This window comes from Myotis myotis, unplaced genomic scaffold, assembly GCF_014108235.1.
Source record: "Myotis myotis isolate mMyoMyo1 unplaced genomic scaffold, mMyoMyo1.p scaffold_m19_p_5, whole genome shotgun sequence".
NCBI lineage: Eukaryota > Metazoa > Chordata > Mammalia > Chiroptera > Vespertilionidae > Myotis > Myotis myotis.
Window position 1 is genome coordinate 7,443,974 of NW_023416357.1, and position 26,574 is coordinate 7,470,547.

The 26,574-nt window shown below is 50.8% G+C and overlaps 1 protein-coding gene across 21 annotated transcripts in view; it reads left to right on the top strand.

Moving 5' to 3' along the window:
- Positions 1 to 4,386: 4,386 nt before the first annotated feature.
- The window catches only part of OSMR (oncostatin M receptor), a 46,933-nt gene continuing 24,745 nt past the window's right edge, over positions 4,387 to 26,574 (top strand). For 10 of the 21 annotated variants that reach the window (XR_004967363.1, XR_004967361.1, XR_004967360.1 and 7 more), the window contains exons 1-5: positions 4,387 to 4,534; positions 17,047 to 17,132; positions 20,936 to 21,090; positions 25,228 to 25,399; positions 26,133 to 26,417. Coding sequence is in view for 14 of the 21 variants with exons in the window: in XM_036307935.1 (XP_036163828.1) it covers positions 17,060 to 17,132; positions 20,936 to 21,090; positions 25,228 to 25,399; positions 26,133 to 26,417 (685 nt within the window). In the remaining 7 variants the exon portion in view is untranslated. Of the gene's footprint in view, positions 4,535 to 12,104; positions 15,129 to 16,631; positions 16,863 to 17,046; positions 17,133 to 18,329; positions 18,697 to 18,989; positions 20,026 to 20,905; positions 21,091 to 25,227; positions 25,400 to 26,132; positions 26,418 to 26,574 lie in introns of those variants that run through there. The other 11 variants (XM_036307924.1, XM_036307929.1, XM_036307931.1 and 8 more) reach the window with 6 other exon arrangements.

A 26,574-nucleotide genomic window follows, 5' to 3' on the forward strand; every position in this document is an offset into this window, starting at 1 on the left:
ATGTAAAAGAAGGCAGAAAAGAAGAAAGAGAAGAACCAAATAAAAAGAGGAAACAAAACAGAAAATATATAGTAAAATGGTAGGTTAAACTCAAGCACGTTAATAATTGCCTTGAATGTCAGTGTGCTAAACACTTCCTATCACGTCAAAGTACAGATCGTCAGAATGAATATTTAAGGAGTGCCACCTACATGCTGTCTGTAATGTGATGCTATTTAGATATAGATAAAAATTAGAAAATAGTTTCCAAAAGTCCCCAAAGTTCCCATCTAATTCTTCCCCAAAGTACTTCCCCCCTCACTGGATTAATGTTCTATTCTTTAGTATTAACTTCCACACTCATATTTATTAATTCCCATAGCCATAGGCCAAGAGAATCAAACAAACACTAAGTCAACATTCCCCCTAAAGCCCATGGGGAGAAAGAAAGTAAAAGATCCAAACAAGTTCTCACCATTGCCTGGCTTTGGATGGTTTCTGGGACCAGATGAGAACACAGTTACAATATCTAGGAGACGGAGAAATGTGTAAAATCAATCAATCCATCCATCAGTCATCTTCAAGTAATACTCTCTTCAAGCAAGAAACTCCTTTCGAACTCTTAAGGATGATGTCATACCTCATTTAATTTACTTTACAGATATTGGGAGGGGAGCAATTCATAATTAAGTAATTCTAGGAAATCCCCTGAAATTATTAAATGTGAAAGTTCCACGCACTTCCTGGCTCCCCTCCACCTTTTTTAGGGGGGAAGGGGGAGCATTTGGAAGTGATAGACGTCTCTTAGCTAATCAAGCTTTGTGATATAGCTTAGATTTAAAAGTTTTCAGAGGGCCTACTTTGTTTCTCACAATGCAAAATAACATTTTTATTTCATTAAGTTCTCTTAAAAATATTGCCAGTATCACCAGCAATTATAATCAGAGCAGCATGTTTTAAGACCTAAAAGTGACTCTTTAAAATATTGATTGTGCTAATACACCAAAAAAAAAAAATTATATGAGAACTCTTATCCCTGAGGGCAATTGTAAGTCATCATCCATTACTTACTTGAAGCCACTTTCTTCAGAAAACTTCCAATTCCTTCACATGTGTTCTTGTGCAATATTGGCTACCAAATGCTGGCAAACATATATAGATATTTAAAGAAGTTGAACAAATAGAATCACAATAGCTGATTTCATATATCCATACTTACACCTATATCTATATCCATATCTGTATCTATATAATGTTATAATGACAATTTTATAACTATTTTCCTCCTGAGAAGTTGGACAGGGTAGGGATATATCCCACTGAGGCCTCCCCTATAATAGTTACACACAAAACTCCCATGGAAGATGGAAGATGATGGGGAATGGATCAAGGATCACTCCCAGGTTTTTTAATTTGGTATCTAAATGAAAGGTTGGGCCATTCACATAACATAAGAGAATCAAACGGGGAAAAGTGGCGGGTTCCACCTTGGACCTATGGAGTGTGATGCACAAGTAAGTTGGTCTGGAGTAAAGAGATAATTGCACTGGAAAGGACGAATCTGGGGTTACCAAAGCACAAGTGATCACTGAAATCAGGACCATGGATGTGGTCACTCAGGAGACTGTGGGTCAGAGGAGAACGTCGAGGGTGGAGGCCTGGGACACACCAACATCCAAGGGACAAGCAGAGAACAAGAAGCCCACGGAGGTGACAGAGGAGAGAGTCGGGAAAATGGGGGAGAGCGGAGAGAGCTGTGCCACTGACATCAAAGCAAGAGAGGACATCAGGGAGGAGTGTCAACTGAAGCAGAATAAATATGCGTTTTCCCAACACAACCTTGTCCGTGCTAAGCAAGGAAGGGTGTGTCAGCCCTTGCCTTAATAAGCTGTTGGTATTTCTCATCTTTTTCCTATCAGCTATTTTCAGGCTAATTTTAAAAAGTAACCTTTGGAATATGTATTACATACATACTTTGCTAGGGGTGCTGTTACAAATTACCACAGATTTAGTGGCTTAAACATTACAGAAATTTGCCCAGCCAGTGTGGCTCGGTGGTTGAGAGTCAACCTATGAACCAGGAGGTCACGGATCAATTCCCTGGAAGAGCACATGCCTGGGTTGCAGGCTCGACCCCCCAGTGTGGGGCGTGCAGGAGGCAGCTGATCAATGATTCTCTCTCATCATTGATGCTTCTATCTTTCTCTCCCTCTCCCTTTCTCTCTAAGGTCAATAAAAAAATAGATGGTAAAAAAAAAAAAAAAAGGCAATTAGAAGGGTGCGTACAGTAATTGGATTTTCTGTGGGCACCTGTTGGAGGAGGTCACTGAAAGGACGTGAGCCCACCTGACCCCGGAACTGGACCGAGGCGGTCAGAGGCTCCTCATCTCTCCCTCTGGCCTTGGAGTGTGTGTCCCCGTTTCTTTACTAGAAGCCTTCGGAGGGTGCTGTCCCTAGAGACTGTGTTCCTGAGACCATCTGGGTGGTGTACTTACTGAACCGCAGTAAGGCCTCTGCAGAAACTCATTAGATCCTGGCGGAAGGGGTGGAGATGTGCCGCCGCTGGGCCCCCAGAGCGCTCTCCTGCGGAAGCTTCTGTGCTATTGAACTGCCCCTCTCCGATGGGTGTGTGCGGCCAGCTTCTAACTTCTCCGGGGACCTCCCGAGGTTTGCCACCAACAACACGGAATTGTTTTGCACCTGAGCTTCCTTCTGTTGTAATCCGAGCCCAAAGTAACTTACCACTCCCTTGGCAGAAATTGTTCACTCTCAATACTATTTTATTTGGCATTTCATCTGCTCAGGGAGGTACCCCTCCCCTCTGAACTATTCTATCAAGAAGAAAGTCACTTTTTTTTTTCTCTTCTCAGTGAAATAGAGACTCAGAAAGCCTTTCCAACCCGCTGGGGCCTGGCTCGCCCCTTTCCACAGCCATGCAGATAGCTAAAGGAATAGGCTCCGTAAAACCCTGGAGGTAATGGGAGGTGTGGCAAAGGCGCACATGTATTTAGACAAAAGCACTTTTTCTTCATCATCATCAAATATTTACTATGCGCTTCAGTAGTCTTCATGGCACCATTAAGTGTATTCAGACAGAAAAGAAGTCTTTCCGTGCGATGACATTGGGGAGGAGCAAAAAGTATGGGCAAACACAAAAGTGACATCTGGAAAAGCTCTGACATGAATTTGAGCCACTTGTCAATTCGAGAAGTCATTGTGAGGTATGATTCCCACAATCCTTCTCCATCACTTGGTCCCTCTCCGGCCCCACAGCCCCTGCCCTTAGTGATACTTTCCAGGGTCCCCAGACCCGGAGCAGAACAGGGCTGTCCTCCCGGGCCCAGGCTGTGCTCCCGGGCCCAGGCTGTGCTCCCGGGTCCAGGCTGTCCTCCTGTGCCCAGGCTGTCCTCCCGGGCCAAGGCTGTGCTCCCGGGTCCAGGCTGTCCTCCCGGGTCCAGGCTGTCCTCCCACGCCCAGGCTGTCCTCCCGGGCCCAGGCTGTCCTCCCGGGTCCAGGCTGTGCTCCCGGGCCCAGGCTGTCCTCCCGGGTCCAGGCTGTGCTCCCGGGTCCAGGCTGTCCTCCCCGGCCCAGGCTGTCCTCCCGGGTCCAGGCTGTGCTCCCGGGCCCAGGCTGTGCTCCCGGGCCCAGGCTGTGCTCCCGGGTCCAGGCTGTCCTCCCCGGCCCAGGCTGTCCTCCCGGGTCCAGGCTGTGCTCCCGGGTCCAGGCTGTCCTCCCCGGCCCAGGCTGTCCTCCCGGGTCCAGGCTGTGCTCCCGGGTCCAGGCTGCCTCGAAGCGGCAGGATTAGGGACTCCACACCAGCTCCCAAGTCGATGGGGCTCTCGACAGAGCACCATACCTATAAGAGAGGGCAAACGTGTATTTGCAAAGTCCTGAATGTGAACTGTGTGTCTCCAAGATCCCCAGCACTTTTGGAGGAAAAGTAGGGCAGCGCCCAGGCTCTGTGACCCGCAGCTTCTGGACTGTCCCGGACGTTGACGTTGCTGGAGGGACGAGGACCAGGTGCAGAGGAACCGCTCACACACAGGACTTCTCTGAACACCAAACGGGGCCACGGGGTCTGCCTGGGTGGGGACCACAGGTGGCCGCCCCCCCCCCCCCCCCGCGGGTCTGCCGCCTTCCCCAGCGCCCCGCCGAGGGCACAAGTGGTTGTGGTCCCCAATTTTCCTCCCCAGGCCTCTCCCACTTCGTCCCCCCCCCCCGCCCCCGCCCGGTCGCACCTCGTCCCCCTCAGGGTCCCATCCTCCTCCCACGGGACCCAGGGAGGCGAATTCCTGCGGGTCCCAGGGGTGCCAAGAGCGCCAGCAAGACGGGAAATTGCAAAAGTCCGCGGCCCTCGGCCCTCCCCCGCGGGTTTCCCGTAACTCCCGCCCCTCGGCGCCCGTCCCGCGGCTGATTCATAGCCCGGGCGCCCGGCCGCCTCCCCACCCGCGGCGTGCCCGCCACCCGCCACCCGCCGGCCGCCGGCCGCCACCCGCGCCGTCGAGGACGCCGAGGACGCGTCGCGCTCGCGGACCCCCTCCCGCCCGGCCGCGGGGTGAGTACCGCCCGCCGCCCGCGCCCTCCGCGCCCCGCTGCCCTCGGCGGCCCCTCGGACGGACCCGCGGCCCCGGCGCGGCGCGGGGAGAACCGCCACCCCTCGCCGCCCCTTCGATGCCCCCTCGGGCGCCGAGCCCGGGCCCGATCCGCGGGGCAGCTGGGCCTCGGGGTCGCGCCGCTGGCCCGCCCGCCCTGCGCGGGCACCGAGGGGCTCCTTCTTTCCCGAGCGCTCGCTGCGGGCCCCGGCTCCTGCCCGCGTTTGCGGCCCCGGTCCCGCGGCCGCTCCTCCCGGGTCGGGACGCTGGTGGCGGTCCACTCCCCTCCACCCCGCCTCTCTCCCCACACACCGCCCGGGGCGTCCGTGTGCTCCCCCGACGCCCGCCCGCCCTCAGCTCCCGGGACAGTCGGTCCCTCCGAGCGGCGATGGCCTCGGCCTCCGTTTCCACCTGGCGGCAGGCGCGCACCCCAGGCGGCGCCAGCACGGGGGCGGGACGGGCGGCGGGAGCCCGGCCTGTGTACGCGCCCCCACCCCTTTAATGGGCAATCCTGGGCGCGCGGGGCTTAGGAAACTTGTCCCGGCCGTAGAGCGGGCTGTGGCGGCGCTGAAATCGCTGAACCGGCTCCTGACTCAGGGATTCATTTCCTGAGAGTCCTTCGTCCACCCTCCCACCACCCGCCCGTCCATCCCGCTCCCTGCGCTGTGGCGGAGGCGAGGTGCCCCGAGAAATGCCTTGGTAGCCGCCGAGTCTGAAGACGCTTAGTGAACAAACTCTTCTCCCACTCAAGAGGAATAGGGGTGGGGGCGGGTGTACACAGAGGCGGGAACGCGTTGGATAAGGTGCAGTTCATTGGATTCAAGGAAAGGAGCTTTAGGTCTTATTCCCAGGCCTAAACCCGACATTGGGACTTGGGTCAGGTTTGCATCGCCTTAGCCTCAGTTTCCTTGCCTGCAACATAACCATGGTCCATGCTTCCCAGGGACCAGGTACTATTGTAAGTATTTGACATGTGCTCGCCCAGTTAACCTTCGCCGCTGAGGTAGGGACTGGTTTTGTCATCCTGTGGCCACAGCAGGCAGGTGGCAGAGGCAAGTTTGACTTGGGAGTTTGCTTATCACAACCATGCTGTGCCTCAGACTGGGGGCCCTTTTAGGACAGGCCCCGGGGCTGGTGTTTCATTGTTCTTCGGCTCTGTCTCTCTCTTGGGTAGTTTTAAAATGCGCCCAGAGACCCTTGAGGCTGAAGGACTTCAAATGGTCATAGCAGCCAGAGGTTCTCAAATTTAGCTGTGCCTCAGAGTCATCCCTGGGACTCTCAGAGCACCGGATGCAACCTCAGAATCCTCAGGGCATGCCCAGTGCGCTGCCTTCCCCGGTAGCATCCAGTCCTGTTTGGCTGCCTGTCGTGGCAGGGAGCTCACCACCTCACATTGCTGGACAGAGCTAATTCTCAGCTGTCACTCGCCTCCTTGTGACTTACATCTCGGCCCCAGTTCTGCCTCCTGTTGTCCCAGAAAATGTGTCTAAGACCATCGCTTCCACACCAGCCTCCTTTCGTCAGGCTGGAAGACCAGGAGCAGCCGCGGGGACGCACAGAGGTATTCCAGCCTCTGGTGCTCTGACAACCCTCTTGTCTTGAAAAGGGAACCGAAGCGGGAGAACCATGTACTGCGGTTTTGAGACAGGATGGGATGGAAATGCGTCTGACTACAGGAAGCAGTGTGTGCCCTCCTGTGGGAACGGCTGGGCAGCGTTGGCTCAGGTAGAAGGAAATCTTAGTGTCATCTGGCTCCCGGTCAGGAACGATGAGCCCTGGCCCTCCCTTCCCTGGGGGAGAAAGTCCTCCTGTTTGGAAAAATATATATGAAATGGGGAAGGAATCTTGTGAGCAACAGCCCTCCTTGAAGCAGGCTTCCTCGCAGCTACATAAAGCGAGAGTATCTTCTCCCACAGCTGTGTCCTGGGTTCTTCTCCCAGCGTTCCCTCCTTTCTTCTTTTAGTTCTACTGGTTTTCAGCATTTATTTTCTCCAGGTTGCCTGCTCTTTTATTTTTACGTTTTTAAAATAATACAGCCCTGGCCGGTGTGGCTCAGTTGGTTAGGTATCCCATGCACTGAAAGGTTGCCAATTTGATCCTCACTCAGGGCACATGCCTGGGTTGTGGGCTCAGATAGGGAAGGGGGCATGCAGGAGGTGGCAGATTGATGTTTCAATCTCACATAGATCTCTCTCTCTCTCTCTCTCTCTCTCTCTCTCTCTCTGTAAAAAAAAAATCTTTTAATAAAAAGTACAAAGAACTGAATAGATTCTCAAACATCAGAGAAGTAAATGGAATGAATTGTACGAGTACCATCATCATTCCTACTCGCACACAGAAGAGGGAAAGCTAAGTTTGGAAAATGCCATTCCAAGATTTTCTTTATATATTTGCACTGTGTGTGTGTGTGTGTGTGTGTGTGTGTGTGTTTCCATATGTGTAAATGAGATCTTACTATACATTGTGCAACTTACTTTTTCACTCTCAAGCCTTAGAGATCTTCCCATGGCTGTGAGCATCTCTTTTGGTAATGGCTACATGGCACTCCAAAGTAGAAGTACACTTTCTCCACCCTTTCCCTTACTAATGGTCCTTTAAAGTCCTTCCACATTAGCAACAGTGCTTCAGGGGACACTGCATTCATCTTGGGGCTCAGCCTGAGTATTTCTGTAACTAGAATCCTGAGGGAGCTATTCTTACATCAAAGGGTTTGTTCCCTTCTTCATTTGATAGCTACAATCCTTCAAATTGCACCACTGCCCCCCGCGCGGGTACTAATTCAAACTCAGTGCATGATAATTTGCTTTCCTCATCCTTCCTAATATCAGCTGTTATTGTTTTCAATTTAAATTTTCAAATCTGGTTAACGAGTGAAACGGAATAAGGCATCCAGCTTGTCGTGCAGCCATCTCCCACCATCCTTTTCCAGAATTCTCTTCATCTTGCAAAACTGAAATCTCTGTACCCATTAAACAGTAACTCCCCAATCCACCCCCACCTCCTCACCCACTAGCAACCACCATTCTAGATTCTGTCTCCATGAATTTGACTACTTCTAGGTACCTCCTCTAAGTGGAGTCATACAGAGGTTGTCTTTTTGTGCCTTGTTTCGCTTAGCAAAATGTCATCAAGGGTCATCCAAGTATCAGCACATTCTTCCTTTTAAGACTGATTAATATTCCATTGTGTATCTATGCCACATTTTGCTTATCTATTCAGAATACTTTTATTTTAACTATTAGAGGCCCAGCGCATGAAATCATGCGTGGGTAGGGTCCCTAGGCCTAGCCTGTGATCAGGGCCATCTTCTGCCCGCTCGCCAGTCCCCAGTCCCATCCTATCGCTGACACCCACCCCGGTGCCCCATAGTTCCCTGTTGGCCATCCAGTGATTGGAGCCTGCGGGACAGAGGCAGGAGGGGGAGGAGAAGAGCGGGGAGGGACTGAGAGGTAGTCAATGCACCTCATAGTGACTGGTTGATCAGCCATTCTGGTCATTATGCTGTTATGTTCACTGGCCTTTTATTATATAGGATGTTTTGCTGCACAGAAGTTTTAAATGTCTGTGTAATCAACTCTAAAATCTCATGATTTCTGTGCTTTGTCCAGTTTAGGAAGGTCTTCACCTAAAAATTATTTTTAAAATTATTTTGTCTTCTAATACAGTATTTTGGGTTTTTACATTTAGCTCTTTAAAATATTATATTTTTGTAGAAGGTGAAAAATAAGGATTAATAATTTTTTCTAGAGTTCTAGGCAGTTAACCTAATAACATTTATTAATTCATCCATCTTTTCCCCCACTCGCTTGAAATTCTGTTTTTATAGTGAAATAAATTCCTATTTATACAAGGGTCTGTTTCATAACTTTATTCAATTTCACTGATCTTTTTAGCCTTTCTATGCCAGTATTTCCCTCTGTTAAATGCTATAGCTTTTACAGGGTGTCCCCCCAAAATGTATATACACTTTAACAGCTGACAACTCAATTTTGAAAATGAAATGCATTTTTAATAAACACTACCTTTATAGTTATTCAAGGTGTGTATACATTTTTTGGGGGACACCCTATATTTGTACCTATTTTAAAAAATTTAGAAATGATTCTTGTACATTTTCTCTTTTTATTAAACTTTATAGATAGCTTGTCAAGTTTAATAAAATCCTGTTGGAATTTTTCTTAGTATTTTCTTGGGTTTGTAATTGTTAGTAATTTTGATATGCCTTCATGTACATTCTGGAATGAGCTCTAAGCCTGGAGGAAGCAGTGCGATGTGGGGGGTTCCCCTTTGGGGAGTGACTCACCTGGTTTCAAGTTTGTGTTATTATGCCAACCTATGTCAGAGTTACTTTAACCTTCCTTAGCCTCAATTTCCTCATGTGTGTGTGGAGATAATGATGGAATCCCTTTCATAGGGCTGCTGTGAGAACAAATGCAGGTAACTCACTCAGCAAAGTGCCTGGCAGAAACTTGCCTCCCAGGTGCTAGCTGGGATTGTTCCCATAGCAGGAAACAGTAAACATTTTTCACTATAGATTGACAGTCTCCCAGGAGACAGAAGTATGCCATAAATATTGAATCTATCATGTTTCTCAAACTTCAGTAAATCGCTTGGGGAGCTTGTTGAAGTACAGATTTTTGTTCAGTAGGCCTAAGATCTGACCTAATATTTGCATTTTTAACAGGCTCATGGGTGATGTCAGTGCTCCTGTTCTTTTGTCCACCCTTAGAGTATATAGTCTTTCCCTGATAGTTAAGATTATTCTGGTAGCAATAGTATTTCCTATGAGGATAAGTGTGATGTACAGGAATTGTAAATTGCTTTCTTTTAATGTTATATGCTACAGAACTTCATTATAGTTGTTGCCTTTCTTCCTCTCTTCCTTCTTTTCTCCTCCTCCTCTCCATCCTCCAAGGAAAGAGGGTTAGTGAGAGCACTAAATATAACATCAAGTTTTACTCTTAGATCTGAAATCCTTGATTGAATGTTGCGGTTGGAAGAGCCCTTATGTTGGGCCAAAAAGGCTTGTCTTGAGTGGAAGCAGCTGGGGGACGAGGGCTTGGTGTGAGTGTGCAGATGGTGCAGCTGTGCAGCCCGGAGGCCGAGTCAGCAGGGCTCCTGCAGTGGGTTCTCCCGAAGGTGCTCCCCGGCACAGCGGCGCAGTCACCACGCTTCTCTTCCAGAGATGGTTTCCTGTGCACACCCTTCTGGACCTTGCTTTTCCATTCGGTATGCTTTGGACATTCTTCCATGTCAGTTCATGTATGAGTCCATTCTTTGTAACAGTTTCATAGTATTCCTTTGTAAAAATGAATAATTATACATTATATTATACTAGAGGCCTGGTGCACGAAATTTGTGCACAGGAGTGGGGGTGTCCCTCAGCTCAGCCTGCACCCTCTCTAATCCAGGACCCCTCAGGGGACATCCCTCTCACAATCCGGGACAGCTGGCTCCTAACCGCTCACCTGCCTGCTGGCCTGATCCCCTTAACTGCTCTCCCCTGCTGACCTGATCCCCCTAACTGCCTTCCCCCACCAGCCTGATTCCCCCTACCTGCCCTTTCCTGCCAGCTTGATCCCCCTAACTTCCCTCCCCTGCCAGCCTAATCCCCCTAACTGCTCTCCCCTGCCAGCCTGATCCCCCTTAATGTTCTCTCCCACCGGCCTGATCGCCCCTAATTGCTCTCCCCTGCCAACCTGATCCCCCTAACTGCTCTCCCCTGATGGCCTGATCACCCCTAACTGCCTCTGCCTTGGCCCCGCCACCATGGTTTTGTCTGGAAGGATGTCTGGTCTAATTAGCATATTACACTTTTATTAGTATAGAGGTCTGCACAGGTGGGGGCCGGCTGGTCTGCCCTGAAGGGAATCCCGGATCAGGGTGGAGGTCCCCTCAGGGGGCAGGACCGGCCAGGGCAAGAGGCCTGGGGTGGTTTTCAGGCTGGCCACACCCCGATCGGAGTGGGGGGTCCCTGCTGGGGGATGGGGCCGGCCTGGGGTGAGGGGCCGCCGGGGCTTTGCAGGCTGGCCACGCCCCCATTGGGGTGAGGGTCCCCACTTTGGACAGTGCTGGCCTGGGTGAGGGGCTGAGGGCCATTTGCAGGCTGGCCATGCCCCATTGAGGTGGGGGTCCCCACTGGGGGCGTGGCTGGCCTGGGTGAGGGGCTGAGGGCCATTTGGGGGTGGTTTGCAGGCTGGCCAAGCCCCCCGCTTTATCTAGAAGGATGTCCAGAAGGTCTCCAGGTTTTATTAGCATATTACTCTTTTATTAGTATAGACTAGAGGCCCAGTGCATGAAATTCATGCACAGAGGGATGTTCCTCAACCCAGCCTGATTCCTCTTCAATCTGGGACCCCTCAGGGGATGTCTGACTGCTGGTTAAGGCGACCCGGCAGTCAGACATCCCTCTCACAATCTGAGATTGCTGGCTCCTAACCACTTGCCTGCCTGCCTGGTTGCCCCCTAACCGCTTATGCCTGGCACCTGATTGCCCCCTAACTGCTCCCCTGCCAGCCTTATTGATGCCTAACTGCTCCCTTGCTGGCCTGATCACCCACAACTGCCCTCTCCTGCCGCAACCCGCCTCCTCTGCCGGACCAGTCTCCTCTGCAGCGTGCAGAGCTGTGGGATCCCCAGCCTCACTGTGCGGAGTGGCCACTGGGCCCTGCCTCCACTGTGTGTGTGGCCATCTTGTGGTGGCCATCTTGTGATGACGTCACATGAGGGCGTCGCGCAAGGGCATGATGCCACCTAGGCTTTTATTATATAGGATTCTATTATACTATATTTCCTCATTGCTTTTGATAGATATTTAGATGTTGTTTGTTTTTTCTCAACATAAATGCTACAATGAACATTATTTAAAAAAATATATTTTTGTATAGATACATGAACACCACACACACACAAACACACACACACACTATAGGACACAATTTCAGAAATAATATTTCTGAATCAAAGGTAATGCATACTGAAATTTTGTTAGATAGTGCCATTTTGACAGTGATAAAATTGTACTTTTTGATCATTAGTAACAATGCCTACTTCTTCAAACGCTAACCAACGCTAGATTTCAAGAACTTTTTTGACCTTCCCAATAGGACACTACACAGAGACATACACAATTGCTGTTTCAATTTTAATTTATTTAATTATTAGTGATAGTGTCCAGTTTTTCTTTCTTCTCCTTTGGTTCTTAATATTTCCTTCTGTTTTATAAATTACACGCGCATGCTCTTTGCCAGGTTTTCTACAGGGTTGCTTGTTTTTTTTCTTTTGATTTCTAACGACTCCTTACATAGTAGGGATGGGGACCCTTCACCCTAAATATTGGAACTCCTGTTCTGCTGGGTGTCGGTCCAGTTGGAGCCCTAGCATTTTTAAAGTACGTAATCAGTGTGGCCATCTCTATTTGTGTCTCTCTCCTGGGTTTCATACTGTGGTCGGATAGACATTCCCGTGGTTCTTTCACCAGGTGCACGTCCGCACCTGCGCTGGGTGAACAGCGTAGCTCTTTCTTTCACACAGTCTTGGCGCATGACATCATCGGGCACCCGGCCAGCGTGGAGTTTAGCAACACACCCGGGCGCTTGGGAAGCAAACGACCGGTCATGCTTCTCCCGGGCATTTTCTGCACTGGGGATGCTTCCCAGGAATAACTGTTTCTGTAAGGACAGAGCGAGAAGTGCTGGTGCAGAAGAGCCGGCCATGCCCTCTCCAAAGCCGGGCTATATCACGCAGGTCGTGTTTACACTGACAGACAGTCCGCAGCATCGTCTCGGCGCAGAGAAACAAGGTTTGGATGAGAAGCTCTACAAAACGGGTGGGCAGCTTTTCTTCTCTCTCCTCTCCGTTTCCCCGCGGAGAAGGAATGTCAGCGAGAGACTATGAAGCAGACAGTAGTTGGCCACAGAAAACGTAGAAGGGCCTGAAAAATCATCTATTTTAATTAAAATGGGAAGTAAGGAGAGAATGTGAGACAATTGTACATGTTTTTATTCTTTTATCAACTATTTCTGGGCAGCGAATGCGTTGTGGGACTGTGACAGACAGGGGGTAATAAACTCCAGCTGCTCATAGTCTAGCTGGGAACGACAATCTGAAAAATAGAAACAAAGAATGGGTTTGGGGAAGGACCAAGGAGTGTGGGTGAGGCAGGAAAGCGTTTTTCCTTTTTGAATTCTGCTACTTCATGCTTCCCCGACTTCTTATTGGAAATCGAAGTGCACACTCCTCACTGAGAGCCGTGGGGAGAGAAAGCCTGGGTGGCCTTTTCCATGTCAAAGGCAGAGCTTCAGCGGGAAAACCAGCCCCCACTGGGTGTACCTGACGCAGGAGGGTGTACCTGATGCAGGAGGCTGTACCTGACGCAGGAGGCTGTACCTGGCAGGAGGCTGTACCTGACGCAGGAGGGTGTACCTGGCAGGAGGCTGTACCTGACGCAGGAGGCTGTACCTGACGCAGGAGGGTTACCTGACCCAGGAGGGTGCACCTGACACAGGAGGCTGTACCTGACCCAGGAGGCTGTACCTGACGCAGGAGGCTGTACCTGACCCAGGAGGCTGTACCTGACCCAGGAGGGTGTACCTGACGCAGGAGGCTGTACCTGACACAGGAGGCTGTACCTGACCCAGGAGGGTGCACCTGACACAGGAGGCTGTACCTGACCCAGGAGGCTGTACCTGACGCAGGAGGCTGTACCTGACACAGGAGGCTGTACCTGACCCAGGAGGGTATACCTGATGCAGGAGGCTGTACCTGACCCAGGAGGGTGTACCTGACCCAGGAGGGTATACCTGATGCAGGAGGCTGTACCTGACCCAGGAGGCTGTACCTGACCCAGGAGGCTGTACCTGACCCAGGAGGGTGTACCTGACCCAGGGGGGTGTACCTGACCCAGGGGGGTGTACCTGACCCAGGGGGGTGCACCTGACGCAGGGGGGTGTACCTGACCCAGGAGGGTGCACCTGACCCAGGAGGGTGCACCTGACGCAGGAGGGTGCACCTGACCCAGGAGGGTGCACCTGACGCAGGAGGGTGCACCTGACCCAGGAGGGTGTACCTGACCCAGGAGGGTGTACCTGACGCAGGAGGGTGTACCTGACCCAGGAGGGTGCACCTGATGCAGGAGGGTGCACCTGACGCAGGAGGCTGTACCTGACCCAGGAGGGTGCACCTGCTGCTGAAGGAGCTGGCCAGCTTATCCCAACACACAGCCCGTGCCCTTGAGGCGATGCAGGAAAGCCAGGACTAATTCTGGATTTTCGTTTTGATCTGCATGAGGGGGTGTAGAATAGGGTGTGGGATGTCCCTGGACTCCGTGCTGGGTCCTCTCTTTTCTGTCTGCACTCCCTCTCTTGGCTCTATGTATGCCCTGAGGGCACCTGCATTTATACCGGGCCAGGACCCTTCCCAGGAACTCCTAGCGTGTATCAGCTCACTCCTTGATGTCTATCTCCATCTCCATGTCGCAGTGGAGCCCCTGACACAGCCCACTGAGTCTCTTCTGCTTCTCCATTCCTGTCATTCCATTCTCCCAGGGGCTCGGCGAATGCTGGCTCACGTTGTCACCACCACGCCCTGCCAGCTCTGTCTTGCCATCCCTTTGGGATTCCCACCACTGCCATCACCCTGGTCTCAGCCAGCGTGTTTTCCCGGACTGCTGCTGTGCCCCTCCCTGCCCTCCCTGCCTCTGCCCTCAGCCCGCAGTCCCTTCTCTCTCCCAGCTTCCCTGCCCCTGTGAGGTGGAGCATGAGGTGCCGCGTGGTGCCCTCTTTCCCAGAGTAGAAGCCTCAGTGTCAGAAATGTCTCTCTGGTTTCTCTCCTCTCTGCGGGCCCCAGCTTCCCCCCTGCCCCGCCCCTCCTTGCTTACTCCCAGGCCTGGCTCCTCCGCCCTCCACACTGCCAAGCCCTCGCCTGCCCCAGGATCTTTGCACAGGTCGCTCCCTCACTCTAGGCTTTTCCCTGTTGGTCAGGGGCCCATCAGCAAACAGCTGGGCCCTCTGAACTGAGAACTCGGGAGGATTTATGCACGAGGCGTGGAGGGGGCCGCGTGGGTTGTGCAGTCAGTCACCTGGGACTTGTAAGCAGCCCGCTCTGAGCCGGGGAGGGCTGTGTTTGTCCCACTGTGTGAGCCCCTGTGCTGCTGGGAAAACCATTCACAGGGCATTTCCTGTGCCGAGCTGCCCCCAGGCCCAACCTGCTGCCTGTGAGCCGCGGGAGAGGCAGGCCTTCAGGCAACACAGTCCCGGTGGTTCCCGGGTTTTGCCACCACACCCAGACCACGGAAATGCGTCCTTCCTCAGTACTTACATACTTCACTTGTGCTTTATGACAGCTTTTATTCTTTAATTTCTGCTTACCCTTAATGGGGAGGCAGCTTCTAACTTTGGGTTTTCCATTTCTCTCCCCTGTGACTTAATTTTGCAACATGTAAAATATCGGCTCTGGCAGACGCCGCCTTTTTGTAAACACGCTAAACAGGCCTTTCACGCGGAGGACATGGGGCTGTGTGCCTGTCACCTCCTGAATCCTCCGCCTGGAAATTCACGGGTGAGACTTCCTTGCGGGGGTGGTGGGGGCGCCTGCGCCCTGGGTGATGCCACACACTTCTCCTTGGCATGTTCCTGGGCTTCCCTTCGGTTCTCAGCAGAAACTGTTTCTCTGACATGAGTCCTCGCCTCCCTGACCTATATCCAGTTGCAATAGGAACCTATCTGAAGTTGTAAGTGCAGACTTTAGAGAGGTGTGGGTGACCTGTTGGCCAAGTGCAAGTAGCAGAGAGCCATGCTTCAAAGAATGTGAGCAAAGGTTGTCGTCTGCAGACTTCCGCTTCCGTTGCAATTGGGCTCAGCTCACCTGTAGGCAGGTTTGGCTGCAGTAGAGTCATTTAATGTTGGGTTTACCTTCTTCCTGTCTCCACTGTCAATCCCATTTACCTGTAAATACTATTAAAAAATAACTTGAGCCCGGCCGGTGCTGCTCAGTGGTTGAGCGTTGTCGACCTATGAACCTGGGGGTCATGGTTCGATTCCCCTTCAGGGTACATGTCTGAGTTGTGGGCTCCGTCCCCAGTAGGGGGCGTGCAGGAGGCAGCTGATCAGTGATTCTTTCTCATCATTGATGTTTCTATCCCTCCCTCTCCCTTCCTCTCTGAAATCAATAAAATATATTTAAAAAAATAACTAGAGTGTGGGTAGTGAGAATTGATGGTCTGGTTCATTGACTCTCCAGGGTTGGCCGAAAGCCAGGTGGCCAGACAGAGGCAAATTTTGACCTTGCACTGTTCCAGTGCTTCTCTCTGCGATGAGTCAGATTTGAAGTAGAAAAACGACAGCCGGTGCTTCCCCTAACACACAGCTGATTGAATTAAGAGCGCATTGGCCCCTCGGGGTCATCCAGGCCCATTCTCGTGCCCCCGACTGCCCCGTGGTCAGAGGCCCTGGTGAATCAGGACACTCTGTGGCCGGTGGTTGAAACCCTCTCCGAAGGCAAGGAGAACGGGAACTTGTTTTGAACAGTGAAGCGCAGTCCCCGTGGGTGGAATGTGTTCACTCTTCCCAGGTGTGACTTTACTGAGGGAGACGGGGAAGAGGGACGATGAGTTCCTGAAAAGTAATTCACATTCAGCCCTGTTGAGACTGGACTTTGTTCTCTTTCTAATCAGTCGGTCTTTTATATTTAACTTCTGTTTCCTTGCTTTGCCCTTCTTTTTGTAAAAAAATAGATTTTTATTGATTTCAGAGAGGAAGGGAGAGGGAGAGAGTGTTAGAAACATCAATGATGAGAGAGAATCATTGATTGGCTGCCTCCTGCACGCCCCCTACTGGGGATTGAGCCCGCAACCCGGGCATGCATCCTTGACTGGAATCAAACCCGGGACCCTGCAGTCCGAAGGCCGACGCTCTACCCACTGAGCCAAACTGGCTAGGGCTTCTTTGCCCTTTTTTACCAACCCTTGGCTTGCTTTGAAGAAGTTGGTGGATAAGTTAGCTCCTGCCACGGAGCCTGAGTGACAGACAGCGTTGCTCTCGGTCTGGGATCAGCTGGTGTGGCTGGGTGTGGCGGGCCTCTGGCTGAGCTGGGCTGGACTGGCCCAGCTGGGGTGACTCAGCTCTGCTTCCTGGTTGCTCATTCTCCTCGTGGCTCCAGTGGGGTAGCCCCGAAATGTTCTTTTCGTGCCAAAGGTGGAAATGGAAAAAAGCAAGCAGAAATACATAGGTCTCTTTAGGCCTAGGCTCCAAAAGCACACCATCACTCGGCCTCATTCTGGCCAAAGCAAGTCACGTGAGTGGGGACATCTGCCCTTCTTATTGAGTGGGAATCCAGAGTCACGTGACAATGGGCGTGGATAGAGGGAGGGAAGAAGAATGGCAACTTTAATGCCAGCCTCTACCACAGTTGGCTCACAGAAACTCGCACAAGCCAAAATTACATAAACTTTCCTTTCCTTGTGGTTTGTTTTTTTCAGGAAACCAGAACCTATGGCGCCCATGGCAGTCTTTCAGGCAACATTCCTCTTGGCATTGCTGCCTTTGAGTGCTTACCAGAGCGAAGGTAAGTGGAAAACACAGTCGAGAGAACAATCACATAGAGGAAAAAGGAGGTAATTGGCTGCCTTGGAGAAAAGTTGCACAATTCTTTTTTCTTTGGAAATTACATGGAATTGGTGCGTAACAACAGGTACCTTAGTCACGAGCTTCCTGATCTTGATGACTTAATCTTAATAAGTCACCTTCGACCCTGACCTCCTGGCCATGGGGGCATTTGCGAGTAGACCTAACCCTGCAGAACTTCATGGCTGATGCGTTGAAAATGGCCATCACCAGGGAGATCTTTCTGCACCTTGCTGCGGAGAGGCGGGGAAACTGCCCAGGGCGGGCCACTAAGTCAGAACACGCTGTGGGTCCCTCAGCCACGTTCACTGAGAAGCTGTGAGCTGCAAGACAGCCCTGCTCATGCTGAAATGCTCTGTGTGGATTTAAGAAAAGCATTTATCGCTTAGCTGCTTCCCCAGGGAGGGTATTTTGAAATACATTAACTTTATAAACCAAGTCAGTAAGAATTCAATTCTTCTAAAATGTTTGTGGGTACTTCAGTTTGAAGGTGGATTCTTAGAGCTGAGAGTGTTTCCGTTGGTTTATAAAGTGTATGCTGCTTTCTCCTGTGTTTTACAAAGCTCTAACTGTTCTGTTCGTGTGTTTACTTTTCTCTGCACTCCCTCCTAAGACAGAGGAAGGCACATGCTCTCTGTAACTACCCAGACAGCTCCTGTCCGTGGATTCTTGAAGAAGACATTTGCGAGAAACATCCATAGAACTTTGCAATTTTCCCTTAAAACTCCATGAAAAGATATTTGGAAATTTTTAGAAAAGGAGATTTTGTTCTGATAAGAGTTCAGTTTTCTGTCTGAGATTCTTTAGGTCTGGCTTGACTTCTTTCAGCTTCAGGGCACATGGGAAAATGCCACTTTCATGGCTTGTTAAAAATCATCGTTTGACTGTTGGTGTCTTCCCTAATCTGGAGCTGAACGGTAGGAAATAGGATTTTTTATCTGTCGTATGTCCACCCCTCCCCCACCTCAGGAATATCTCAGGGTGACCCAGCTGGCCACAGGGTCCCACCTCAGAGAACCCCAGGTGCGTAGCCAAGCCTTCGGCACCACACTTCCCCGGGGAATTCTCATTATCTGCCCCAAGGGCTATTTGCTGTGTGCCTTCTCCTCACCAGACCTCTGCTCTCTGTCCCCCTCAGCTCCTGTTGTTTAGACCAGACATGCGCCTGCCTGTTTCTCTCCCACCTTGTTTCTGCCTCCAGCTTTCTCAGCCAGGCATGCCTGAATTGCTAAGTAATCCTGTGTTCGTCCCCGCCTACACTACTTGGATTCCTTCCTCCATTTCTGCTGCATCTGACCAAGTACCTACTAAGGCTCCCCACTCACGCTAGTGTCCTCCCACGGGACCACCCACCAGCTCAGGTGTGAGCCTCCATTTCAGATGAAGAAGCTTCTCCTAGCCAGGGAGCAGGGCCAGGCCTCCCTGCGTTAGCCCCGGGCTCACGTCTGCATCACCAGAGACCAGGATGGTAGCCTCTGGCTGGGTTTTCTTCCAGTCTCTTGTGTGTATGTACGCACAGACAGAGATAAAGATGTAAATGTGCAGACTTCTTTATAGAAGTGAAATTATGCTGTCTATACTGGGGATATTTATACTTAAGTGTGTGTGTGTGTGTGTGTGTGTGTGTGTGTGTGTGTATGTATGCATATACATATATATGTATGTATTTAAGTGTGTGTGTATATATGTAAATATTAGAGTACATATACTTATGTTAAATATATACTTATTAAAGTACATAGAGTATAGAGTATATATTGTATATAGCATAAGTATGTATACTGGGGAAATATACTCTATACAGCAGTGGGCAAAAGTAGGCTTACAGTTCTTTGTATGGAAAAGTATATAATACAAGAATAAATAATAGAAAAATAAACTCTGTTTTATGTACTCATAGATGTAGGCTACTTTTGCCCACCCCTGTATACTTACGAGTATATGTACTTTAATATAGCATATCCTTATTAAGATGATTAATACAACATACAATGAGAGTTGTTACCTTTGAGGTTAAATATTCTTCTAGAAATAACATTATATTAAATGGCTGCATCTTGTGAATGGACCATGGTTTATTTCCTTAAGTGGTGTCGGGGCCAGACAGAGAAACTGGATGGGAAGGTGGGAGGAGGGGCTGTGACTGAACCAAGTCAGTCTGATTCCCAAGCCTGCCTCTCTGGCAATACTCCAGGGCAGCGCTAGGGAAAGAGCGCTGGGCCGAGGGCCAAGGGCCTTGGGTTCTGGTCAGGTTGTGCGGTTTTGGGAAAGTCACTTCCTTTTTTGCTTTAACCTCAATTTCCTCATCTGAAAAACAATGGGATTGGACTTAATCTCTAAATCCCTTTAGCTCTCCGACTTGACCTTGGCCTTCCCCACTATTTCCCAAGGAAGTCCTAGATGGCCTTTGACCAAATTATTTGGACTGACTGATGTCTCTCCAGTATTTGAGTCACTCAATACTTGCTGATGCATATGCCAATCTAGGACTTCCCCTTCCGTCTAACACAGCATCCAGTAATTTGCTAGAGTTTCCAGAAATAAAGCTGATACCAGTAGTTAACTGGCTCATTCAGCAGGCAGTCACTGATGCCTGTGCTGGGACAGGTGTGGTATTGGTCTTGGTTTCACTGAGCTGAGTAAGCCTTGGTCTCACCCGTTTAGCTCGCAGTCTATGGGGAGACAAACACACAACAGACTTGTACAGCGCTCTTCCATCAGTGCTCAAACACGGGCCTCGGGAAGCAGCCACGGGGAGCAGAGAACACCAGGCAGGACACATGGAGGTGTTAGTGAGGAATGGCTTGTCAGGCACTTGAGACCTCGCGGAGATCCTGGATCTCTGTCATTTGAGATCAACGTGCATTATGGGCAAGACACTGTGCCAAGTGCTGGGGACAAGAGTCCATCCAAAGACGCATAAGCATCAACCTCTGTCCTTCAGGGAATTTGAATCTAGAGTGAGACCAACAACAACAAACAGGCAAAATGAAATAAGAGCTCAGAAAGATGGGGGATTTTGCATGCACCCCGCTTTCTCTGGTGCCATTGGCTCCACAAGGATTAAAAACATCCTAAAGTCAGACACCTTGAAAATCTCTCATTTCAAGAGTCAGTTGTGTCTCTCCAATAGGTTCATTCCTCGAGCAAGGAACCTTGTCACGATTATTTTATTTCACACCAAATGCCTCATATGTTGCGGATGCTGCTCTCATCCAGAAAGTTCAGTGAATTCTTGCCAGATGTGTTTTAAGTTCTGTGCATTAAGATGGGCTGTTTCCCACATTGTAGCTATATAATGAACAACAAAATACTGACTTTCAAAACAAGCTTTCATTTTTGACTTCCAGAAATATGAAATTGATAGCAACAAGTCCTGTTGTTCAGCCTTGCTGTGAATTTCCAAGCCAGTTATAGTGTCCAAAGAAGTGTCCTTTATTGTTCCATTGTTAGATAAATCTGTGCAATTTGTTTAATTATTTATTGTTTGTATTATTTGTTTCACTGTTTATCAATGTATTAACTTGCTGTGTATCGTTGAGCAAATGGTTTCATTCATCTAAGTCTTAATTTCTTCATCTCCCGGTGATTTCTAAACTCCCAGCTTTTCAAGGTGTCTGACTTTAGGATGCTCACGTGAGCTGTGCCTTTCAAAGCGAAACACTGAGGATACTGAACAATACTGACCTGTGGCTATCCAGTCCCACCCCCACTGTCATTTCGTGTCTCGCTTTGGTCTTTCAGTCTCGTCCGAACCTTTATCGCTGAATGTGTCCATCAGTTCCGCACAGCAGCGTTTGCATCTACAATGGAGTGTCCACAACCTGACTCATCCGGAATTGAAAATGGCTTTTCAGATCGAGATCAGTAGAATTAAAAAATCCAATGTCATCTGGGTGGTAAGTTTTGTTTTGTTTTGACTCTATATTTTAAAAATCCTTTTCTGGTGCCACCAATTTTCTTTTATAACATACAGAAGATCCCAGTATGGAAACATGTTAGCAACGCAAAACAGTGTTCCTAAACAGTCGCATTTCTGTGTTTTTAGTGAAGAGGATTGGGGACAAAGTAATGTGACAGTTTGGTTGGGCAGGTTGGATGGGACGCATGAACAGCTCATTTCTTTGGTCCTGAGGGGCCCCTCAGAAGGCTGTTGGGTCGGTCCCAGTGAGTACTGACTCCCTGTCTATGAAGATCAACCAGCTTAGTCCTCTTCCTTCTTTCTTCCCGTTCCACCAGAGACTTTGTCAACAAGATGTAATTTTGGCAACATTTTCTTGCCAGCGTGGCTTCCAGTCAGTCTTTGCTTGCACTGTGCTGACATGACAGCAAGGAAGAATGAGTCTGGCACCTTCGTGTTCTGGCCGGAAAGCTCTTCATCATGGTGGCCTTGGTCACATCACCGGTGGCTTTCCCTGTAACAAATTAAGTGAGGAAAACCCTGATGCCACACTTTCGCTTTTGAATTACTTGGTTGGATTTTTCGCTCGTCCTGATTCCTATCATGGCTGTGTCCGTTTTGCCTGATGCTTCCTCATCTAGTGCAGTGGGCACTTGTCTGGTTTCTTTCAATGGTCATGGGTGGTCTGGGGCGCCTTAATACTCTGCGGCGCACCCGTTCACGCATTGTCCTGGGGTGGAGGACGGCGGCATGTTTCCTCGTTGGAGGGGCGCGGAGGAGCTGCCTGCAGAAAGGCAGACATGGGTCGTGTCGTTACTGGGACCTCCCTTACTCAGTGCAGGGCCACTCCTCTCGGGCCGGGGAGGCCGGGGTCCAGGAGTCCCGATGGCTAGCTCCATCAGGAAAGCAGGAAGGCCACTCATTTTAAGGCCTCCAGTGACCTTCCTCATTCACTGTTGCATCTGAGGTCTGAGTGAAATATAGTTCTGACTCTGTCGACGTAGATGGACAGCAGGTGTATAACTCTACCCCCAGTGAGAGCTGTTTAGTGTTCTGATTATAACACTAGCCATGTCTACGGAGAGCTGTTCACCTCCCAACATCAGCACATCTTCCCACCCTCCCACCTCATACTAACCAGGTCATGAAAACAGCCCAAACACAATTCATCACGTTAAAAAAAAAATCACAGGATTGATGCATTCAAGGAAAGCGTTCTCTCCTCTTTCCAAGGCTGTAAACACCACAAAGCACGGTGTGGTTAGACGGAGCCCACGCATGGTGTCGGGGAGAAGCCAAGCCGCTGCCTGCTGATGAGCGGGGGATTAGGGGGTGGGGGGGGCAGGCGGGGAGGTACTCAGCACGTGGCCTTAAACCAGCGGTTCTCAACCTGTGGGTCGTGACCCCTTTGGCGGTCGAACGACCCTTTCACAGGGGTCGCCTAAGACCATCCTGCATATCAGATATTTACATGACGACTCATAACAGTAGCAACATTACAGTTATGAAGTAGCAACGAAAATAATTTTATGGTTGGGTCACAACATGCGGAGCTGTATTTAAAGGGCCAGAAGGTTGAGAACCACTGCCTTAGACCGTGGGCCCAGGTCCGGGCGCTGTTCAAGGCGAGGGTCCGGCAAGCTCACGACAAGGGTGACCTGCCCAAGGGAGGGTCGCTGACCAGTGCTGTGAGGCTGGGGTGCAGTCTGACTTCCAGCAACTGGGAAGAAGGGCTGTTTGAGCCAAAAAATGTCTTTATCCCGAGGTCAGTGAAAAGATGGGAGTGGCAGGATCTGACTGGAAGTGTTTAAAAAGCCTCCTCTGCGTGTGCTGTGGAGAGCAGGTGGGGGAACAGGAGGAGGCCACGTGTGACCAGCAGCAGGCTGTGGGGTCAGTCCAGAGGAGAGGCGCCTGGGGGTGGGGGCAGTGGAGGCAGAGGGGCCAAATATGAGAGAGATGCAGGAGGGGAGACCCAGTTTGTGGCTTGTTGATATTATAGAAAGGTCACCATGATGGGTACAGTTCCTTTTCTTTGTACATTGAACAATATTGAAGCAAAATGTACTTGAACTTCTCAGATGAAACAGTGATTAATGGTCAGGTCCACTAAACTGGTACTTAACAACATTGTTTTATAATCTAGAAATGAAGGGATGCCACACACAGAGTAAAATATAAACGACGTACACGTCGGAGTTTTGCATTGATCAGGGGCGCGGTCAGGTGCGCCCAGGTGACTGAGGTGTGCAAAGGTAGCATCCAGGAAGGGAGGGGCTCCGGGGGAGGGAAGGCTTTAACATTTGCCAACTCCAGGCTGTGCGACATGCGTGCGCATTGCCTACCCCCTCACTGTGGGGGTTGCCATTGGCCCTTAGCGCCCTGGATGCAGACTCAGTTTCCCCAGGGAGCGCCAGTGGTTTGTTGCCTCCATCTCCCAGCTGTGGGGCCAGAATGCAGGTTTCTGGAGAGCCCACTGCATGGGTGCCTGGAGCTGTGGGGTGTGAAGATTGCCCCACGGTCCCTCTCTCTTGGGGCCATGAGTCAGGAGCACAGCCACAGGTGGAATGCCAGCAGCTGCACATGGTGCGCTGGGCGGCTTCAGGAGAGCAGGCGGGGAGGGAACCAGAGGAAAGAGCATGGAAGGCTTCCTGAAGGAGAGGGGGGCTTCTTCCAGGGCAGAGGGAGCATGGGGGCGATGAGCCCACCCGGAGGTGGGAAAACAGCGAGTTATTGCAGAATGGGGGTGGGCTGCTGTGTCCCGAGAAGATTCCTGCAGGGAGAGGGGGGTCAAAGTAGATTGTAGGCAGCCTGGAATGATGGGTGAGATGTAGAGGAGCTATGGAAGCCTAGAGAATCCTATCTAATAAAGAGGGAATATGCTAATTGAGCCTCACATGATCACAAAGATGGCAGCGCTCACAGTCAATAAGGAGGGAATATGCTAATTGACTGCCCTGCCCTCAAAGATGGCGGAGTCCACAGCCAATAAGGAAGGAATATGCTAATTGACTGCCCTGCCCTAAAGTATGGCAGAGTCCACAGCCAATAAGGAGGGAATATGCTAGTTGACTGCCACGCCCTCAAAGATGGAGGGTGCCGCTCTGTGTGCCTGCCTTCAGAGTCCCCAAGTACCCTCAGCCCCCCCAGCCGCCCAGGACCGCCTGAGGCTCAGGTAACCAGGGCCGGCCCAAGGCACAGGCAAGCCTTAGATCATGGCTGCCCAGTTGCCCAGGGCCACCCAAGGCTTAGGTAACCAGGGCCGGCCGAGGCTTGCGCTGCCGGCAGTGGCAGCAACAGAAGTGTGATGGGGCGTTGCCTTCCCCTGATTGCCAGGTCGCCTCCTGCCCCTGAGGGTTCCTGGACTGTGAGAGAGGGCAGGCCAGGCTGAGGGACCCCCCTCCAGTGCATGAATTTTCATGCACCGGGCCTCTAGTTAGAGAATAAAGTCCCAGTGTCTTAGGAAGCTGAAGACTAAAGCTGTACAGGATGACCAAACTGCAGTTCTGCGTGGATGAGCTTCCCAGGGAACGGTATGAGCCGGTCCTGGGTGGTTGACATCTCTGGGAACTAAGATTCTGACAGATGGAGCTTGAGGGAGGGGATATGGTCCCTGTGGCCACCATCTCTGTGAAGAAAAGAGACAAAAAAACTAAGGTAGACATGGGGAGCCATCTGTTGACCTCTGGGAGACCTTTGAACTCCCGGCACCATGAGAATGGCTTTCTCTACTGAGACTTGTCTGACCTGATCAGGCCCTGGCTAAAATTGAACATAACATCATACCCATCAATCTTGCTTACTTTTAAAAGCAGGACTCAAGTAATTCTCTACCAGCTGGCAAGACTTTTCTTAGCAGGTCCTGTGTGACCAGAACTTTGAGCACCTTCATCTCTGGTCTCTTCCCTTGAGAATGAGTTGCTTCCATTTCCTTTAACCTGCTCCACTCGGACCCCCTGGAATTGGAGGCCCAGAGTGGTGGGAGCCGAGTCTTTGAGAAGCAAGAGGCTCTGGCCGGTTCCTCGCTGAGTCATCAGAGCATGGGGAGCTGGCTGGGAAGGATGGCCCGTCCTGGCTCATGCTATGGAGTTGCAGGGACAGCATGGCTGTGTTCCCAACGGTTTCTCTTGACTTCCAGGAGAACTATAGCACCACTGTGCAGCAGAACCAGACCCTGCACTGGACATGGGAATCCGAGCTGCCTCTGGAATGTGCGACGCACTTTGTAAGGATACGGGGGAAGGAGGATGACACCTGGGCCGCCCAGCAGAGGGTCTGGAGCAGCTGGAGCTCGTGGGTGAAAGTGGATGGTAAGAAGCAAGGTGATGCCCTAGCTGGTTTGGCTCAGTGGATAGAGCGTCGGCCTGCGGACTGAAAAGTCCCAGGTTCGATTCTGGCCAAGGGCACATGCCTGGGTTGTGGGCTCGATCTCCAATAGGGGGTGTGCAGGAGGCAGCCGATCAATGATTCTCTCTCATCATTGATGTTTCTATCTCTCTCTCCTTTCCTCTCTGAAATAAATAAAAATAAATGTTTAAGAAAAAAGAAAGAAGCAAGGTGATGAAAGAGTGAAAGGGTTTAATGTAATAATATTTGTGCAGGATGCGGCTGTGGAGCTGGCCAGACCTAGCGTGTGTGACTGTGGCTTTGCCACTCGAGTGAACTTGGGCTCAGTCCTGCCTGACCTATGGTTGTGAAGGGGGAAGATGACCTGAGATGATGGAAAATCACTCAAGACAGGGCCTCCCACGTGGCTGGGGTCCACGGAGCAGGCCATGGTCACCCCCCACTAGCAATGACCCAGCCATCCTCAGAGGCCACATGAAGGGGTCTGGACAACAGCCGCGTGTTGGCGTGACACTGGGAGCTGGCACACAGGACTGTGTTTTGTGCACCCATGTTCATGGGTTTGCTGCGGAGAGCGAGGCCCCTATTTTCTCCAGATGGTGGAAGCAGCTAAAGTTGCCTGTGGAGAGTGAGACGGGAGGGGCTGTTTGGATTCTGAGTCTCTTTCTCACCGAGATGTCTTCTCCTCTCTTGCAGCTCAGAGTTTGCTTGGACAAGGCCCGCCGCATATTTTCCCTATAGATAAGCTGGTGGAGGAGGGATCCAATGTCACCATCTGTTACGTTTCTAGGCACAATGAGAGTAACGTATCCTGTCTCTTGCATGGCCAACGGATCCCCAGAGAGCAGCTGGACACACACGTGTCTGTGTTCACCTTGACGAATGTTTCCTTCATTAGTACCTGGGGGTCAAACCTCTACTGTGAGAACGACCCAGACATCATAACCGGCGCCGAACCGGGCACGGTTCTCTTTGTCTCCAGTAAGCATGCGCCTTCTCCCTGCCCTCTTCCCGCTTCCTAAGGAACCGAGGGGCCCCTTCACCAGAACACAGTTCACATTTCCACTCATGGTCGTTTCCTCTGACCTCCCAAGTCTTCCAGGAGGGACTCAGGGAGGAAACCCTGGAGCAATCCCAG